This window comes from Capricornis sumatraensis, chromosome 15 (assembly GCF_032405125.1).
Source record: "Capricornis sumatraensis isolate serow.1 chromosome 15, serow.2, whole genome shotgun sequence".
NCBI lineage: Eukaryota > Metazoa > Chordata > Mammalia > Artiodactyla > Bovidae > Capricornis > Capricornis sumatraensis.
The window spans coordinates 78,201,571-78,222,057 of NC_091083.1; the positions used below are offsets into that span (position 1 = coordinate 78,201,571).

Below are 20,487 nucleotides of genomic sequence, written 5' to 3' on the forward strand. Positions count from 1 at the left end.
AGAACTGTACAAAAACGATCTTCACGACCCAGATAATCATGATGATGTGATCACTAATCTAGAGCCAGACATCTTGGAATGTGAGGTCAAGTGGGCCTTAGAAAGCATCACTACGAACAAAGCTAGTGGAGGTGATGGAATTCCAGTTGAGCTGTTTCAAATCCTGAAAGATGATGCTGTGAAAGTGCTGCACTCAATATGCCAGAAAATTTGGAAAACTCAGCAGTGGCCACAGGACTGGAAAAGGTTAGTCTTCATTCCAATTCCAAAGAAAGGCAATGCAAAAGAATGCTCAAACTACCACACAATTGCACTCATTTCACATGCTAATAAAGTAATGCTCAACATTCTCCAAGCCAGGCTTCAGCAATACGTGAACCGTGAACTCCCTGATGTTCAAGCTGGTTTTAGAAAAGGCAGAAGAACCAGAGATCAAATTGCCAACATCCGCTGGATCATGGAAAAAGCAAGAGAGTTCCAGAAAAACATCTATTTCTGCTTTATTGACTATGCCAAAGCCTTTGACTGTGTGGATCACAATAAACTGTGGAAAGTTCTGAAAGAGATGGGAATACCAGACCACCGAACCTGCCTCTTGAGAAACCTGTATGCAGGTCAGGCAGCCACAGTTCGAACTGGACATGGAACAACAGACTGGTTCCAAATAGGAAAAGGAGTACGTCAAGGCTGTATATTGTAACCCTGCTTATCTAACTTCTATGCAGAGTACATCATGAGAAACACTGGACTGGAAGAAACACAAGCTGGAATCAAGATTGCCGGGAGAAATATCAATCACCTCAGATATGCAGATGACACCACCCTTATGGCAGACAGTGAAGAGGAGCTAAAAAGCCTCTTGATGAAAGTGAAAGAGGAGAGCAAAAAGGTTGGCTTAAAGCTCAACATTCAGAAAACGAAGATCATGGCATCCGGTCCCATCACTTCATGGGAAATAGATGAGGAAACAGTGGAAAAAGTGTCAGACTTTATTTGTCTGGGCTCCAAAATCACTGCAGATGGTGACTGCAGCCATGAAATTAAAAGACGCTTACTCCTTGGAAGGAAAGTTATGACCAACCTAGATAGTATATTCAAAAGCAGAGACATTACTTTGCCAACTAAGGTCCGTCTAGTCAAGGCTATGGTTTTTCCAGTGGTCATGTATGGATGTGAGAGTTGGACTGTGAAGAAGGCTGAGCACCGAAGAATTGATGCTTTTGAAGTGTGGTGTTGGAGAAGACTCTTGAGAGTCCCTTGGACTGCAGGGAGATCCAACCAGTCCATTCTGAAGGAGATCAACCCTGGGATTTCTTTGGAAGGAACGATGCTAAAGCTGAAACTCCAGTACTTTGGCCACCTCATGTGAAGAGTTGACTCATTGGAAAAGACTCTGATGCTGGGAGGGATTGGAGGCAGGAGGAGAAGGGGACGACAGAGGATGAGATGACTGGATGGCATCACGGACTCAATGGACGTGAGTCCAAGTGAACTCCGGGAGATGGTGATGGACAGGGAGGCCTGGTGTGCTGCGATTCATGGGGTCGCAAAGAGTCGGACACGACTGAGCGACTGAACTGAACTGAACTGAACTGTAGGAAGTATTCCCCAAAGGATTCCTGTGTAAACAGGATCTCAGAACTCCAGGGCTCCGTGTAGAATGTTGGATATGGAAAGGCTGCTCCTTGGGGGGCACAGAAACCAGTGGTTCTCAACCTGGCTGTACATTAGAATCTCTTAGGAGTTTTAAAATAAAACTGATGTTGAGCCCCAACCTAGATTAATTTAATAGCACTCCCTTGGGGGTGGAGCACAGGCAAGCGTATTTTAAAAGCTCCAACAGTGATTCTAAAGTGCATTCCAGACTGAGAACTGATGCCCTACATGCAACCCCAGATTGAACTGATGGGGAAACAGAGTCACAGAGAGACTCAGTGCGTTTCCCCAGGTGAAGTCACTAGTAAGTGGCAGGAAAGGACTCCAACCCACATCTCCGTAGCCAGCATGTCACCCTCCTGAACTCGCTGTGCTTGCACTGAGACTGACATGCAAAAGGAAGCAGCAAGTATGACACAAGCCACCAAATCAGCATGAGAAGTTGGACACTCCTACAAAGAGATGCCCCTCGCAGCTTCATGGAGACATGGGACTTCAGCATCAGAAAGTCCTGGGTTCAAATCCCACCACTTCCTCACTCTGTGCCCTCAATCACGTCTTTCCCTTGCTTGACCTTTTTCCTCACTGATAAGTTAGAGGGTCACACTCTGCCTCTCAGAGATGTTATGGGGATTAGAGATGATGGATTTAAGAGGCTGGTAAAGCCAAGCATTTAGTAAGTGCTCAATAAGAGTTTATTCCTTTCTCTTCTCTCTATATGGTCAGAAGATCTCTGGGGCTATCTTTGCCCCTGAGTGGGAGACTCCTGGGCACCAGTATCAGGAAGGAAGGGGCTTGCACACTCTTCATTTCTAGTTTATCTGGGTGGCTCTGACATGGTTTATCATGGGTCCAGAACTAGAATCTATGCTCTGGCTCCCAAGTCAGAACACTTTCTCTTCTCCCTTTAACCACTGCTGTTTATGAAATCCAACTGAGGCCCAAACATGGGCCCCAGAACCCCAAGCTGCTCAGGGAAAAAGTGGTGCCATGTGGAGTGGAGGTCAGGGGTTGAAGACAAGTTCTCATTCCAGCCCTGTCCTTGGCTCTCTGTGTGGCTATGGGACAACTACCCAACCTGACTGGGCCTGAGTTCCCCTTCTGTAAAATGGAGATAACACTTTATGCTTCCTGTATCCTGGGTGAGGGAGACCCCTTGATGAGATGAAAGAGATGAAACCCTTTGGAAAAGAACAGAGTCCTCAACCGAGGTGACCAAGTGTCATTATTATGAAGATATTTGTAATTATTATCATCCTGTGTCTTCCCTACCTCCCTCTGCTACCCTGCTGGGCCCGGGGAAACCCTTGGCTCACATTTAGCTTCTCAAACATTTATGAAAAATGAGTCCCACCCCCTGCTGCTGCTAGAACTGCATGGAATGCTTTCTATTAAAAATTAAAAACCACTTGTCGAGTCCCTGGGAACATTCAGATTACACAGGAAACAAGTCCCTTCTCACACTCCCCCTCTTACCACCGCCCCCCGCCCCTATCAACTCCCTCTTTGCTCATCACTTACAATGCCGGCTCACTGCACTGGCCTCAACTCCACTTCCGGCTGCCCAATCAGGGCAGCCTAATATAGATGAATGATACACAGGAGATGTAGGAAAGTGGCTGCATGGAAAGGGGGGTCAGAAGAAAGGGGGGGGGGAGGAAGCAGGTCAAGAGACAAGGGACAGAGAAGGCGGCATACAGAGATGGGGTAAGAAAGTGGGTCAGAGGCCGAGAAACAAGAGACAGAGATGCAGACAGATGGACAGAGAGAAAGTGACAAAAACAGAGGTACCCTGATACATAGGGAGAAATTAGAATAGAGAAAGAGAGATGATGGTCAAAGAGGCAGATATACATAGACATATATATATATCAAGAGAGAGAGACAGAGACGGGGACAGAAAGAGGTTGCCATGGACTCACCCAGGCAGGCAACACTTGTGTGTGTGTGTGTGTGTGTGTGTGTGTGTGTGTGTGTGTGTCTCATCTATCCCCCTGAGAAAGGGGATTCTTCTTTTGTTCCAAATTGAGTCCCATTGACTCTTCCATCCTCTCCCCATTTAAATGGGTCCCTTCGTGGAGTAGTCTGGTCACCTCGTTTATTCGGGGCAGCAACATTCTAAGTTTCTGCTGTAGCATCCCTCGGCCAGTTGCAGAAAGCAAACATTTTTGGCGTATTCAGTTCTATTCAGTTGCCCAAGATATCCAGAGCACCTACTATGTGGTAGGCCCTTGAGGGTAGGGTGCCACATTTGCCACCTTTGTGCTCATTGATGCGTGGGCACCGGGCCTGGTAGAGAGGGGCTGCTTGTGTTTGCTGAGGGGTTTGTTGATGGAAAAGACAGAGAACGAAGTGAAGCCAGGGCCTGTGCTCCTCTCTGCCACCTCTCTCCACCAGAAACCTCCTGCCCCGTTTCTCCCCATCCTGGGTGGTGAGAGCCAGTGCCGTTGCTAGGCAAGGAGATATTGCACATATAGATCTTCCTGGACTTTAATTAAAAACATCTTTAGAATGTGTCTCTGCAGAGGCCAGCAATTGATTCCTGGCTTGGGCCTGAGGGCTGTTGAGCCACACTCTCTCCAGCAGCAGGTGAAACAGTCAGAGGGTCCCAGCCTGCCCTGCCCTCCCCAAACAGGACCTCTGGGGAGCACACTGCCCCCTGCCTTCCTCCTCTCTTCTCTGCCACCGTCCTCTCAAGCACGGGCCCTGGCAATCAGAGAGTATGTTCTCCCAATTTTATTTCTCCCTCCCCTCTTGGGCCTCAGTTTCCTCAGCTGTAAAATGAGGGTATCTACACTTAACCCAAGAGAGTTCCTGGGAAGATGAAATGAGATTAGGGGTGTGAAAGTGCTTTGTAAGCTCTAAAGTCCTGTGCACACTAAAGAGATGGCTGTGACTGTTTCTCATGCCTACTGAGACAAGTAGCTTAGGTTCTGGATCCAGGATTTGGAGCCGGTTCTGGCTCCAGCTCTTACTATGGAACCTCAGGTAAGTTACTTTATCTCTCTCCGCATTTATCTCCTCATTGGTAAAATGAGGACAGTAATACCTGCCCTGCTTATTCCCCAGGACTGTGAGAATAAAGGGAAATAGCTTTGTGAAAACAGTGTTGGCTGATAGCTATTATTTAGTGGATGTCCCGAGAAGTGCAGACTGTACTACAAAAGAGTCTTTTTCCATCTATTAAAGATGCTGCTCACAGAGGGATTGCAATACAAGGGAAAGCGGCTGTGGCAGGGCCCCTATCCGTTTCCACAGTCTGTTGAGTCCCAATCTCATGGTCCAGCAATGCCAATCCTATGGCATATGTGCCTCCATAGTCGCCTTCCTTTGCTCCCAGCAGACATCACTAATCGATTGTGGCATTCTTTTCTGCTAAGCCTGAATGAGACCTCAGACACCTTCTCAACACAGCCCTACGACCAGTTGATCAGAGTTGGCACCAGAGATGAAACTGACCTGCTAACATTTTGAATGGCAGTATCTTGCTTATCTTTGCATCCTCACATACCTAGCGAAGGACCACATACGTAGTAGGAACTATTATGTATTTACTGAATTAAAGCAACTGCTTATTTTTTCTATCCCACTCGGGATATATATATATATATATATACACACACACACACATATATATATATATAAAGTACTAATAAATGTTTGCTTAGTTGGGTGACTCATCTTTGCAACTCCTACAGACCCAAGTACACTGAAGGCCTTGTATATAACGGGTGCTAATAAACATTTGTGGATTTAATTCAATTACTTATCTTTACATCCCCAGCAGTGCCCAGAATAAAGTAGTGGGTAATAGATGTGTGCTGGATTGAACTTCTCATTTCTGTATCTTCAGTAGTCCCAAGGATTTTGTCTTACACATAGTTGGCATTAATAAGTAGGTGGGGTTGAACTGGGCATGGGAGCCCTGTGAAATTCCCTTGCTGTCCACTGGTCAGGTTCTGCCAGCCTACATAAGGGATCTGGAACCCCCAACATCAGGAGATTATCTAGTCTAACTCTTCCATACCAAAACTCACTCCTTTGTTGATTTCACCCAGCCTCAAGCTTTAAATTCTCACGTTGCAGATGACTTCCAAAGTGGTAACGCTAGCCCTCATTTTGCTTTTGACCTCCCGACTTAGAGATCTAACTGTCCCCTTGACAACTCCACTTGGATTTCTAGTAGACATCTCAATCTAAACATGTCCAATAAGGAACTCTTAATTTTGTGCTGCAAATTTGCTCTTCCTGGAGCATTTCCCAGCTCAGCAATAGCAGTTCCATCCATCCACTTGCTCAGGTCAAAAACTTCAGCCTCATCCTTGTCTTCTCTCTCTCTCACTCCCCTCATCCAATCTCTCACAAACCCTGTTGGTCTGCATTCAACATACATCCAGAATCCAAATCACCATTACCTCCTGTCCCAATTATAGGTGTCTCCTCACTGATCCCCCTACTTTCACCTTTAACCCCTATAGCTTAGTTTCAGCCAACAAATCATCTTTTAAAAATCTGTGCTGGATCATAGAACTCCTCTCCCCACCCCTCGCCCCATCTTACTCGAAGCATAACCACAAAGCTTTCAGCGGCTACAAAAGTCCTATGTGCTCAAGCTTCTGGTATCTCTTCTGACCTCCTTGGACCCTCTCCCCTTCCTTTACTCCTCTTTTCAGCCACACCAACTTCCTTGCTATTCCTCAAACATGATAAAACACATTATGCCTTAGGACCTTTGCCTTCACTGTTTCCTCTTCCTGGAACATTCTTTCTCTAGCTTAGTTTTTGCGGATCTTTTGTTGCAGTGCAAGAATTCTTTAGTTGTGGTGCAGGCTTAGTTGGTTCTTCAAGTGTCCCCGGAACCAGCAGCATCAGCATCAGCTTTGACAGCATCTCTGTTAAAAATGCCAACATTTCTAACAGCCCAGATGTGCTGGGGAACCAGTGGCTCAGATGGTAAAGACTCTGCCTGCCATGCAGGAGACCCAGGTTCCAACCCTGGGTTGGGAAGGTCCCCTGGAGAAGGGAATCGCAACCCACTCCAGGATTCTTGCCTAGAGAATCCCATGGACAGAGAAGCCTGGCGAGCTATAGTCCATGGGAGTTGCAAAGAGTGGGACATGACTGAGCAACTAACACTGAATCAGAAACCCTGGGAGTAGAGGGGAGCCTTCCGTGCTTTAACAAGTCCTCCAAGTAACTTGGATGTACAATAAACTTTGAAAACCACTGTTTCACATGAACCTCACCAAGATGGTGGAGTAGAAGGACATGTGCTCATCTTCTTCTGTGAGAATTCCAAAATTACAAGTCGCTGCTGAACAACCATCGACAGGAGAATGTTGGATCCCACCAAAAAAAAATAGATACCCCACGTCCAACAGCAAAAGAGAAGCCCCAGCAAGACGGTAGGAGGGGCAAAATCACATTTAGAATCAAACCCCATATCCGCCAGAGACACTCGGAGGGCTCAAACAAACTTTGTGCATACCAGGACCCAGAGACCCCACAGAGACTGAGCCAGAACTGTGTTTGAGTGTCTCCTGCAGAGATACGGGTCAGCAGTGGCCTGCCGCAGGGGCAGGGGCTTTGGGTGCAGCAGACCTGGGTATGGCATAAGCCCTCTCGGAGGAGGTCGTCATTAACCCACCATAGAGCTGCCAGAACTTACACTGGACTGGGAAACATACTCTTAGAGGGCACAAACAAAACCTTGTGTGCACCAGGACCCAGGAGAAAGGAGCAGTGACCCCACAAGAGACTGACCCAGACTTGCCTGTGAGTGACCACAAGTCTCCAGCGGAGGCGTGGGTCGGTGGTGGCCTGCGGCAGGATCAGGGGCACTGAGTGCAGCAGTGTGTGCATGGGACCTTCTGAAGGAGGTCACCATTATCTTCATTACCTCCACCATGGTTTGGCCTCAGGGCAAACAACAGGGAGGGAACACAGCCCTGCCCATCAACAGAAAGTTGGATTAAAGCTTTAGTGAGCATGGTCCCACCCATCAGAACAAGACCCAGCTTCCCCCTCAGTCAGTCTCTCCCATCAGGAAGCTTCCACATAAGCTTATCCTTATCCGTCAGAGGGCAGACAGAATGAAAACCACAATCACAGAAAACTAACCAATCTGGTCACAAGGACCTTAGCCTTGTCTAACTCAGTGAAACTATGAGCCATGCCACAGCCACCCAAGACAGACGGGTCAAGGAGGTGAGTTTTGACAAAACGTGGTCCACTGGAGAAGGGAATGGCAAACCACTTCAGTATTCTTGCCTTGAGAACCCCATGAACAGTATGAAAAGGCAAAAAGATAGGACACTGAAAGAGGAACTCTCAGGTCAGTAGGTGCCCAATATGCTACTGGAGATCAGTGGAGAAATAACTCCAGAAAGAATGAAGAAATGGAGCCAAAGCAAAAACAGTACCCAGCTGTGGATGTGACTGGTGATGGAAATAAAGTCCGATGCTGTAAAGAGCAATATTGCATAGGAATCTGGAATGTTAGGTCCATGATTCAAGGCAAATTGGAAGTGGTCAAACAGGAGATGGCAACATCGACATTTTAGGAATCAGTGAACTAAAATGGACTGGAATGGGTGAATTTAACTCAGATGACCATTATACCTACTACTGTGGGCAAGAATCCCTTAGAAGAAATGGAGTAGCCCTCATAGTCAACAAAAGAGTCTGAAATGCAGTACTTGGATGCAGTCTCAAAAATGACAGAATTATCTCTGTTCGTTTTCAAGGCAAACCATTAAGTATCACAGTAATCCAAGTCTATGCCCCGACCAGTAATGCTGAAGAAGCTGAAGTTAAACGGTTCTATGAAGACCTACAACACCCAAAACAGATGTCCTTTTCATTATAGGGGACTGGAATGCAAAAGTAGGAAGTCAAGAAGCAACAGTTAGAATTGGACATGGAACAATAGACTAGTTCCAAATCGGGAAAGAAGTATGTCAAGGCTGTATATTGTCACCCTGCTTATTCAACTTATATGCAGAGTACATCAAGAGAAATGCTGGGCTGGATGAAGCACAAGCTGGAATCAAGATTGCTGGGAGAAATATCAATAACCTCAGATATGCAGATGACACCACCCTTATGGCAGAAAGTGAAGAACTAAAGAGCTTCTTGATGGAAGTGAAAGAAGAGAGTGAAAAAGTTGGCTTAAAACTCAACATTCAGAAAACTAAGATCACAGCATCTGGTCCCATCACTTCATGCCAAATAGATGGGGAAACAGTGGAAACAGTGAGAGACTTTATTCTGGGGGGCTCCAAAATCACTGCAGATGGTGATTGCAGCCATGAAATTAAAAGACACTTGCTCCTTGGAAGAAAATCTAGGACCAACCTAGACAGCATATTAAAAAGCAGAGACATTACTTTGCCAACAAAGGTCTGTCTAGTCACAGGTATGGTTTTTTCAGTAGTCAGGTATGGATGTGAGAGTTGGACTATAAAGAAAACTGAGCACCGAAGAACTGATGCTTTTGAACTGTGGAGTTGGAGAAGACTCTTGAGCGTCCCTTGGACTGTAAGGAGATCCAACCAGTCCATCCTAAAGGAAATCAGTCCTGAATATTCATTGGAAAGACTGATGCTGAAGCTGAAACTCCAATACTCTGGCTACCTGATGCGAAGAACTGACTCATTGGAAAAGACCCTGATGCTGGGAAAGATTGAAGGCAGGAGGAGAAGGGGAAGGACAGAGGATGAGATGGTTGGATGGCATCACCGACTCAATGGACATGAGTTTGAGCAAGCCCTGGGAGTTGGTGATGGACAGGGAGGCCTGGTGTGCTGCAGTCCATGGGGTTGCAAAGAGTCGGACACGACTGAGCAACTGAACTGAGAACTGAGTTTCACATAGCTCCTTGGTCCATTCCCTTGTTTCCTTCAAACCTTGTTCAAATGTTCTCTTATAAAAAAGGAAGGCCGGTATGTCCCTACTTCCCTGGTGGTTAAGAATCCGCCTTGCAATGCAGAGGATGTGATTGAATCCCTGGTAGGGGAACTAAATTCCACACGCATTGGAGCAACTAAGCCACAACTAAAGAATCCTTGTGCCGCAACACAATGTCCGTGTGATACAGCGAAGATGCAGCCAAATAAATGAATAAATACAAAAATAGAAAGGTCTCTCCTGACCCCTATGTCTAAAATAGCACTCCCCTGATATAAGCCCCAATTCCCTTGGTCCTCAAATTTACACCACAGGGTGTATTTATATCTTGACTTTTTTCTTTCTTTCCTCTCTCTCTCCCTGCCCTAAATGTAGGCTTCCTAAGAATCTCCGATGCCTGAAACAGTCTCTGGCACAGAGTAGGCACTCAATAAACGTCTGGGCATGAATGAGTCTCTGGAACCTGGGGCCCAGAGACGAGCAGGGACTTTCCCGAGGTCACGCGCGAGGCACCAGGCTTCCTGACCTTCAGATGCGGGACCCGCTGTGCAGCGTTAGGCTCAGCGTGGCTGGCGTGCCCCTCCTCAGAAGCGTGGCTCATTGGAGGCCCCTGGCACACTTCCTTTCCCTTTTAAGCTGTGAGTGGTTTAATTTGTGAGCGCTGCTGCCTTTCATGTCCCAAGCTGTGTCCCCGCTCCCTCTGATCTCCGAGGCCGCCCAGACCCCGGTGCTGCTTGTCGGCCCCGCCCCCCTCAGCCCAGATCAGGAGGCTCAGTAATTGTGACTGATTTTCAAAGCTGCCTGAAGTCTCCGTAAGCACCCAAGAGTCGGATTTGCTTTTCCTTCAAAAAGTTGCTCAAATGAAATAAACCAATTTATTTCTGCCTCCTCCTCTCCCCTCCTGGGTTCCCCCAGCTTGTCCAAGTTAAATCCCCACTTTTTCCTGAGAGGAATGTCAGAGTCAGTGGACCGGGAGATGGGGGTGGGGCGGGGGTTCCTTGTGGCTGGGCTCATCAAGCTGGGGGCTGGCTCAGCCTCCCACTCTCTGGGTGACCTTGAATGAGTCCTTGCCCTTTTCTCGGTCACTTTCCCCATGAGTGACACAAGAACCTTGCCACTCCAAAAGCCCAGGAGCCCAGCACAACGACTTGCTTGGTCGTTGACTTACTATGTGACCCTGGGTCACATCATCTCCTCTCTCTGAGCCTTGGTGTTTCCATCTGTTCAATGGGGATGCTGACATCAGTCCTGCCACCTCTCAGAGTCAAAGTGAGAGTGGAGTGGTGATGGGCAAGCCAGCATGGGGGATATGGGGCTATAGCTCCCTCATTCCCTTCCACTCTCTACCCCAAGGCAGAGGGAGGCTTCCAAAATGCAAGTCTGCCCACTTACTCCCTTGCTTAAGCTTTTCCCAGGCTACCTGCTTCCCTCAAGTCCTTTGCATGAGTCGTTTCCTCCTCTAGCCTCATCTCTCGCTATCTCTCTGGCTTTTCCATGTGGAAATGTGCAGTTCAGTTTTGGGTGAAGAGAGATAGGGCTACATCCCTTTTGGCCAGAGTTTGAGTCCAGGAGTAAGGGCTGCCGGACTTGGGAAATCAGAGGCTTCATAAGCTACCTCTGACTTGCAGTGTAACCTGGGACCCATCACGGCTCTTCTGAGCCTCAGTTTCCCCACTTGCAAAACTGATTTCTAAGTACTCCCTGGGTTTCTGCCATGGACAACCTCCAAATTCATCTCTCTAGCTCGGACCTTGCAGCTGAAACTGGATACTGAACTGCCTTTTTCAAGATCTCTCCTTGGCTTTCTAATAAATACTTTCAACTTAGTTCATCTAACCAAACTCGTGATTTCCTTCCATCCCCTCAAATCTGTTCCTCCCGCTGTTTCTCCCATCTCAGTAAATGGAGATTCCATCTATTTAATTGCCTAGGTCAAAATCTCAGTAGTCATCCTTGAATTTTCTTTCTCTCACACCCCACATCCAATCCATTAGCAAATGCTTTCAGCTCTACTTTCGAAATATATCTAGAAGCCGACCTCTTTTCAGTACCACCTTACTGGTACCACCTTGTTCCAAGCTACCATCATTTCCTGCCTAGGTAATTGCAATATCCTTGTCAACAAGCTCTCTGTTTCTGCCTTTCCCCCACCTCTCCATCTAATCTTCATGGAACAGCCACAGGATCCTGTTCAAATTAAGTCATATCATGTCACACTTCTGAACAAGCCCCTTCACTAACTTCCCAGTTTGCTGAGCATAAAAGGCAAAACCTTGACTATGATCACATGGCTGCCCGATCTGGTCTCCTCTCTGCTTCCCCCAGAGGGAATTCAGCCTTGGGACCTTTGCTTATACTGTTCCCACTGCCTGGAATGCTGTTCCCTGGGTGCAGGCTATCACTTCTTTTGACTCTTTGTTTCAGTGTCTTCTTCCCAGCCCCAGGATTGGTTTGTTAACTTGCTTCCTGCCTGTCTTCCTTGACCAGAATCGCCCGTCCATAGAAGCAGAGAGGCTGGTCTGCCTTCTCCTTGCTGTGTCCCTAGGGCCTATGCATACTTGTTAAATGAATGAATGAATTCACTCAGCAGACACATAACCTGTCAAATGCACGCTCGGGTCTTAAAGGCCGTGCATATCTGCACACGCGTGAGAATACAGTATGCACAGCAGACAACACCAGCACACCAGTGTGTGTGTGTGTGTGTGTGTGTGTGTGTGTGTGTGTGTGTATGAACATGAACCCACACCCACATTCACAGCCCCCCATTCCCTGTTCTCCCACCATCCTTTGCACTCACCATTTTCTCTGGTGGGGAAGGTGGTAGTGGCCGGCTTGCTCCTCAGCCCATGACTCCAGTTTCTAACCAAACTAAATGATTGTCTAACCTGGGCTAAGTGATTGTCCAGGACTGTGCCTGGGCACCTGGGCTCACAGCTGTATCCTGACTCCCCTCCCGCCAGCATGCTCCCTTTCTCAACCCGGCTGCTCCCCTTCCCCTCTTACTGACTCACCCCACCCCCCAGAGCCTACTGCCCACCTGTGGGTGAGAGCTCGGCCACGCTGCCAATGTAGGGGCCATGCAGGAAGCGGGGCTCGCTGTCGTTGATGTCCTGCACCTTGATGATGAACTCCGACTCGGGCTCCAGCAGGCGGTTGGTGGCACGGTCCCGAGCTTGAGCCCGCAGCGTGTAGAAGGTCTTCTGTTCCCGGTCCAGGCGTTCCATGGCGTGGATGTCGCCTGTCAGCTCATCAATCAGGAAGATGGTCCCAGCGCCCTCGCCCGAGATGGTGTACTTGATGGCCCCGTCACCCTCGTCTGAGTCCGAGTGGATCTGGGGAGGCAGGGAGGAAGGCAGAATGGAGGCCAGGGTGGGAGCTCCCGTTGGTGCCCCACTCCCCCAGCAAGTCCCACTGGGGGCCTGTTCCTAAGCACATCTCTTCTTACGCATTCTTCAGTGAAGACACTGAGGCTGGGGAAACCAAATGTGATCCCAGTCCCAAGCCTCACTATCTGGCATGTTTCACTAGCCCTCCATGGCTCTTCCGGCTCCAGCCCTGCCCTTGTAATCCACCTTCCCCTCTGTGGCCAGAGATATCAGCCTCAGAGGCAGATCTGAACAGGTCCTCCCCCTTCATGCAATCTTCTATGGCTCCCTATCACCCTTACAAAGAAGTCACAGCCACCTCCACACCTCTCTGCTTCTTCTTTGCGTGTCCTGCCTTATTTCTCTGTCTACTGAAAGTCTCCTCATCCTGCAAGGCTTGCCACATCTTGCAAGTTTAAATGCCACCTCTTCTCAAAAGCTTTTTTTTGGACCCACCCCCACCCCCACCTCCACTCCACCTCCAACTCTGCTATTCCGCTCCAAGATCTTTGCGAGACGTCAAGCCATCGTTATCACGTTCACTGTAGCCATGCTTCTCAAATCTTAATATGCATGCAAATCACCCAAGATCTTGGTAAAAAGCAGATTCTGACCCATGGAGTTTGGAGTGGGGCCTCAGAATTTGCATTTTTAGCAAATTTCCAAGCTGCTGTCCATGACCCTCGCTGGAGTGACAGGGCTAGGGTCCCTAGGCTCAGAGCCCCCAGAAGTATCTTCTTACTTCTCTGGAGAGCAGCCTCAGGGCATGGCATACGCTGGGGACAGGGACTGGAAGGACAGAGGGGAAAGGGGGGTGCAAACTGGAGGAGCACCCACCATGTGCCAGGCAGTGTGCTGAGCAATTTACATATTTATTTGGTGCAGAGGGCTTTAAAAAGAAAATTGCTATTAGAGTAGGTTTTGCTATCTTCACTTTGCAGATTTTTTTTTTTTTTTTCATTTTCCTACTGAGGACTAGAGAAATGGGGTGAATTGCTCAAGGTCAGACCACTGGAGGAACTGGTCTGGTCCACAGCCTGAGCTTTCTCACTCCATCCTGACGCCTCCTGGGAGAAGCCCATGGTGGAGGGAAGAAGCAGTACAGCTTGGTCAAGCCTCAGTGCCAGCATCACCTCCCTGTGAGTTCTTGCACAAGTCACTGCCTCTTTGGGCTTCAGGTCCCTCCTCTATAACATGCAGAGCATAATAGCACCTCCTCCTAGAGGTGCTGGAGGGTGGCACGCCTGCGTGCTAAGTGGCTTCAGTCGTGTTTGGCTCTTTGTGACCCCATGGACTATAGCCCGCCAGGCTCCTCTGACCACGGGATTATCCCAGGCAAAAATATTGAAGTGGGTTGCCATTTCCTCCTCCAGGGGATCTTCCCAATCCAGAGATGAAGCACATGTCTCTTACATCTCCTGCATCGGCAGAGGGGTTCTTTACCACTAGCACCAGCTGGGGAGCCCACATGGAGGACTAATTGAGTCTGAAGCCCACCTAAGACCCTTAGCGCTTGCCTGGCACCAGATGACGTTTACAATATGTAACAGCCAACCTGGTGGTGGCACTGCCTATGGAGCGGTACCACAGCAGAGCCCCTGCTGGTCCAGGTGGGAACACTTTGGATGCTGGATCGCAGAGAGGTCCAAGGAGCGGAGGGAGCCGAGGGGAAGGAGAGGAAACAGACTATTTACCGCAGGTAGGGAGCCTTTTCACTATTTTAGCAACTGGTACAACTATACTGGTAGGTACTAGCTGAAAATCAGTCCTGCCTGAGACATAGTAAGTGTCCCATAAATGGTAGCTATCATTATTATTATATTATTACTAAATGTTAGCTATATATAACTGGGATTTAATCCAGGCATGCTAAGCTCCAGAACCCAGGCTGTTTTCACTGCACCGAGATCTCCTGGGCAAGGAACCAGCAGAAAGACTATTCTCCCACATAGAAACACCCAAGTCCTTATCCTACAACGTCCAAATCTCTCAGGCAGCTCTGAGCAGAAGAAAACGCATCCAAGGAAGCCAGTGACCTTGGGCGGCTCTCTGCTGCTCTCTAAGCTTCTGTCAAGATGGGGCATGAACAAGAGAAGCCCTAAAGCCCCCTTTCAGGCCAGGATGCCATGTACCCCAGCCCACTCAGCAGGATAACAGGTGCCAATGAAGTCATCACCAAGAGGGATAAAAGCCCGCCCCCTGCCACGCAGGAGGAGCCTGGGTATAAATTCTGCTGGTGGAACTTTGTGTCTGAAAGGTGGATTATAGAAGTGCCATTTGGAAGATTGAATAGCCCATAAACATTTTCATATTTCATTAGCCGATTAATGGGCATCTCTCTCTTTTTGGCGAGTCTGCTGATTCTCAGCAGAAATTGCGGGGAGTAAATGGAGGCGTTGGGTGGAACCTTTCCGGGTCCCCATCCTGTTATAGATTGCCCCAATTAATGCCCGTCCTGGGCTCCACTGAGAAGCCTTCTTCCTGTCCAGTTACTGTTAATAGATTTCTCATAAGTGGCTGGATTGTAAAAACCTCATAACTCAGTTTAATACCCCCAATAAAATTATCTCAAGACATCGGCCCTGAATCATCGGCAGTGCTGGAGATGAGGAGACCTGTCTCTCCTGTTTGCTGTTTACACTGTTCCTCCACCTCTGCCCGGAGGAGGTGGGGACCAGAGAGGTGAATGGGTTCCCTTTTTGGATGACTTCACCCACTTCCCAGTCAGACCCGTTGCAGGTTTATTTAATCAGCACACACTCCTCCCCGGAAGTCTGGTGGAATAGATGCCATTTGGGGGAATGCGTAACAGCGGTAATCTTATTAGTCTTCATCACTATCCTAATAAGAATGAAATGTCATTCTTAGTTCCATTTATCAGATGAGGAAACTGAGGAACACAGGGGAGGTCATTTGCCTGGTCACCCAGCTAAGTGCAGGAAGCCAGTCTCCTGAACCCATCACTCATGAACGTTGTGATCACATCATCTGTTATTTTTATCCCTCTGGGTCCATTTTTCCACCTGAGAAATCAGATCAAGTCCTACCTGGCACAGATGCGGTGAAGATGAAACAGAAGCATGACCTGCACACTCTGTAGGGTTTCCCTAGAGGCTCAGTGGTAAAGAACCCGACTACAAATGCAGGAGAAACAGGTGCAACCCCTGGGTCGGAAAGATCCCCTGGGCAAGGAAATGGCAACCCACTCCAGTATCCTTGCCTGGGAAATATCCATGGACAGAGGAGCCTAGTGGGCTACAATCCATGGGGTGGCAAAAAAGCTGGACACAACTCAGTGACTAAACAACACACTCTGTAAGTGATTGTCTCCTTCCCGTTCCGTCTCCTAGGTCTCCATCACGTCCCTGAAGCCTTTAACATTTTATCTCAGCCTCTGGCCAGGGATCACCTACCAGTGAGGAGTAGAAAGGAGGGAGTGAAACCCAGTGATGATGTCATTGATATTCTTCCGTGAAGTGTGACACAGAGCTCATGCTGGGGCCCAGGGGCTGCTCTCTGAGGACAGCAGAGTCGGACAGAGCCGGTCAGCCTGCGGAGGAGCTAAGAGCTCAGACCTGCAGATTTGGGCTGGGTCAGGGCTGCTTCCCACCCCCCACCCCCCTGGTTCTGGAATGGAGAGGAAGTGGACAGAAAATCTTGGTGGGCTAAAGTCCACAGGGTCACAGAGTCAGACATGACTGAAGTGACTTAGCACACACACACATGCCGATCATTCTATCCCAGGATGATATTTCTTAAGAATCTCAGCTATGACGCTGGAGGGTGGGACTTTTATTTACTGAGTGCCTACTACATGCCAGATTGCAAGCCTCTGCAGAAGTCTAATTTAACGCTGTGGCAGGACTTCCCTGGTAGCCTAAGTGGTTAAGAATCCGCCTGCCAGTGCAGGGGACATGGGTTTGTTCCCTGGCCCAGGAAGATCCCACATGCCATGGAGCAACTACCCTCGCCCATGTGCCACAACTGCTGAGCCCACACTCTATAGCCAGTGAGTTGAAACTGCTGAGCCCACGTACCCTGGAGCCCGTGCACTACAACAAGAGAGGCCACTGCAGTGAGAAGCCCACACACCCCATCTAGAGAGTAGCTGCCAGTTGCCACAACTAGAGAAAGCCTGGCGCTAGCAATGACAACCTAGCACAGCCCAAAATAAATAAATATAAAAGAAAACATTGTGGCCTATGTAAATGTCTCTCCATTTTCCAGGAGAACAGACTGAGATGGTCCCAGGTCTGTCTAACTCCAAAGCACAGGTTGGTCCCTCTGCAGCCTTTGGAATCTCATCCACTTATAGGGCTTCCCTGTAGCTCAGTCGGTAAAGAATCCAACTGCAATGCAGGAGACCCGGGTTCAATTCCTATGTCAGGAAGATCCGCTGGAGAAGGGATAGGCTACCTACTCCAGTATTCTTGGGCTTTCCTGGTGGCTCAGCTGGTAAAGAATTGCCTGCAATGCAGGAGACCTGGATTCAATCCCTGGGTTGGAAAGATTCCCCTGGAGAAGGGAAAGGCCAAGCAGGTCCCAACTGACCTTCTCAGTCCGACACAACTGAGCAACTTTCACTTCACTTCACTTAGTCCGCTTACAACATTTCTGGTTAAGGAAGAGGGAGAAAGGAAGAGGGGGTGGGCTGGAGGGCAGTCATGGGGCTGTATGGCTTTGACAGAGGCCTGTACCAGCCTGTACCCACAGGCCACCGTCATTGGCGGCCTTTTCAATCTGAGCCTCTATCTCATCATTTGGAAAAGGACTTCAAAATCAGAAGAGGTGATGGGCTCTGGATACAGGAAGAGCCAGGTGCCAGCGTCTGCTTTGTCACGTACTTGTTGCCTGGCCCCGAGTGAGAGGCTGCCTTCCTCCGAGCCTTGGTTTTCTCAGCAGTAAATGAGGCTGGCAGTGCTTTCTCAGAGTCTAAAGAGGCACTAGATAACATGTGGGAGCTCCTGGCACATACTAAGTGCTCACTGAAGACAAGTTTCCTTTCCTCTTCTGGCACATGGTCTCAAGAGAGATTGAGGGTCACCAAGTGCATCCATCTCCTGACATAATAACCAGGGGCTCAAATCCTGACCCACTGGAGACAGGGGGGCCATTATGCAACATCTTCTTGTCTTTTATTTATTTTTAAAGTATTTGTTTATTTTATATTATAAGTATCGTTATTATATTATACTAATTATATTATTATAAGCATTATTTTATTATTCTTATTTTATTTATTTTTATTTTCTGACCCTGCCACGTGGTATGTGGGATCTTAGTTCCCTGACCAGGGATCGAACCTGCATCGCCTGCATTGGAAGTGTGCTGTCTTAACCACTGGACCACCAGGGAAGTCCCTCTTCTTGCCTTTTAGACTCAGCTTGTTTCCTCCTGCAGGCAGCCCTCCCAGAGGCCCTCCCATTTGCCCTCCGCCATGCACACTCCCCTCTGCTCCACACTCGCCTATAACACCTCTATATTGCAGTCTGTCTCCCCAGTTCTCATGGGGCTCAGGGGCAGGGACTAACTTTGATTCATCTTTGTCTCAATTCCCCATGCCAGGCGCACAATAGGTGTCCTGACAATGTATGCAGAGAAAATACAGGGGGAGTGGGAGAGCTGAGTGTGTGTGTGTGTGTGTGTGAGAGAGAGAGAGAGAGAGAGACAGCAAGTGTGTGAGATGGTGAGCTCAGATCAAGCACATGGCTGTTCATGTCCATCTCCCTTGTACCTAGGTTAGGCCACAGCACCCAACACTGAATACATGAGTAATGAAATATACGACTGTCATTGTGTGTGTGTGCTTAGTCGCTTCAGTTGTGCCCGACTCTTTGCAATCCCCTGGACTGTAGCCCACCAGGCTCCTCTGTCCATGGGATTCTCCAGGCAAGAATACTGGAGTGGGGTGCCATGCCTTCCTCCAGGGGGTCTCTCCAACCCAGGGATTGAACCCGTGTCTCTTATGTCTCCTGCAATGGCAGGCGGGTTCTTTACCACTAGCGCTTACCTGGGAAGCCATGCAACTGTCATTAGAATTTTGCAACTGTCTTCCAGGCTTTCTGAAGGATCCAGTCACTCTGTTCCATCCCAGGTACCCGTGAGCTAGACTAGGAAGGACAATCACTAGGCACACTTTTAGACCCTCTATTGTTACTGTTACCTCCTTGATATTTCATAATGATCTTATGGCTCAGAGTTCATCCTTTCCCTATTGTACAGATTGGCAAACTGAGGCTCACAGAGGGCACACATCCTACCTAAAGCCACAGAGCTAACAAGAGGCAGCCCAAGGCCTGTCTGCCTCCACATCCTGGGTTCTTTTCTCTGCAGCTATTGGAGACAGCCCCACAGGGGATTCCCCCTCCCTAAGCCTAAGCCTGGATCATAAACAACTTGAAAAACACCAGAGTGATGGCTTCTCATCCTTGGGAGGGGGGGGGCTGAAAAATGGGATTTACGAGGCCATTAATTACTTCCTCCTAATTAAATCAAAATTAAATGCGAGCAGAGGTACGTTTTCCTTATTAAAGACAATTAAACGGACAGTGCAGCTACGCAAATAAAACGAGCCCAGGATTTAAACGGAAAGCAAATCAAATAAAAAGCCTCCCCCAGAATGAGGGATCTGTTCATGCCTGTGCTACTCGTAAACCAGGAGTTCATCAATTTTCTTTAAATATTAGCAACTTAATTAAATCTGCTCTCCTCCCCACTTTAATCCTGCCATATATCTAAAATAGATCTCACCGCCCACAGGAGTTGGTCATAAGTGCTGACCCCATAATTCTCTTTAAAAAAAAAAAATTAAAAATCCTACAAAACCCACATCCAGCTGACAGAAGCCTCGGGGGAAATTACAGTTCGGAAAAGGGATTAGTCAAAGTACCCAGATTGTATGGAAATGTTGGGAAGCCACTCTGAGGGTGGGAGTTGTGGGAAGGTGTAGGGAGGAGGTGAGCCCCCAAGCTGTTGGGGTGGGTCGGGGGGCAGGACAGCAGAGGGATTTGTTGGTGTGGGGCCCTGGTGACAACCATGGGGCCCAGTGGCTTCCGAAGGTGCCAACAGGAGCCTGGCGGTGAGTGATGGAGGAGGCGGCTGTAAAATAGGTTACCGTTGGGCGCCTGGGGTTCACTCCACGGATGGTGCTGTTGCTAAGCTACCTTTGGAATTCGACAAGGACGGATGCTCCCAGCGGCTCCCTGGGGCGTGGGACCGGGAAGCAGTGAATTAACTGAAACTGTGGAGAAGTCCTTTCTCCCTGATGAGTGAGAGAGTGTGGAATGAATGTGTGCATATGTGTGTGTGCATACACAACCACTTGTACAAATGTGGGACTTGGCTGGAATGGGAACAGGTGGTTTTCAAGAGGATGAGCCCATCTTCCCAGAGTGAGGGGTGGGCTGGCGACCACCTCCCCCGACTTTGTGGGGAGAAACTAGCACATCAGGTTGCAACGAAGGCTTTCAGGATGTAGGGCGTGGGTTCATAATACCGCTGTATACTCAAGGCAGTGGGAATATCAGGCAAGATCCATCAGAATAAAAACTAATAC

At 48.5% G+C, this 20,487-nt stretch overlaps 1 protein-coding gene across 1 annotated transcript in view; it reads right to left on the reverse strand.

Annotated features, from left to right (window-relative positions):
• CDH22 (cadherin 22) overlaps window positions 1-20,487 on the reverse strand; it is an 82,874-nt gene that overhangs the window by 57,268 nt on the left and 5,119 nt on the right. The window contains exon 2 of the mRNA XM_068987664.1: window positions 12,605-12,899. Within this exon, the coding sequence (XP_068843765.1) occupies window positions 12,605-12,899 (295 nt within the window). The remainder of the gene's footprint in view (window positions 1-12,604; window positions 12,900-20,487) is intronic.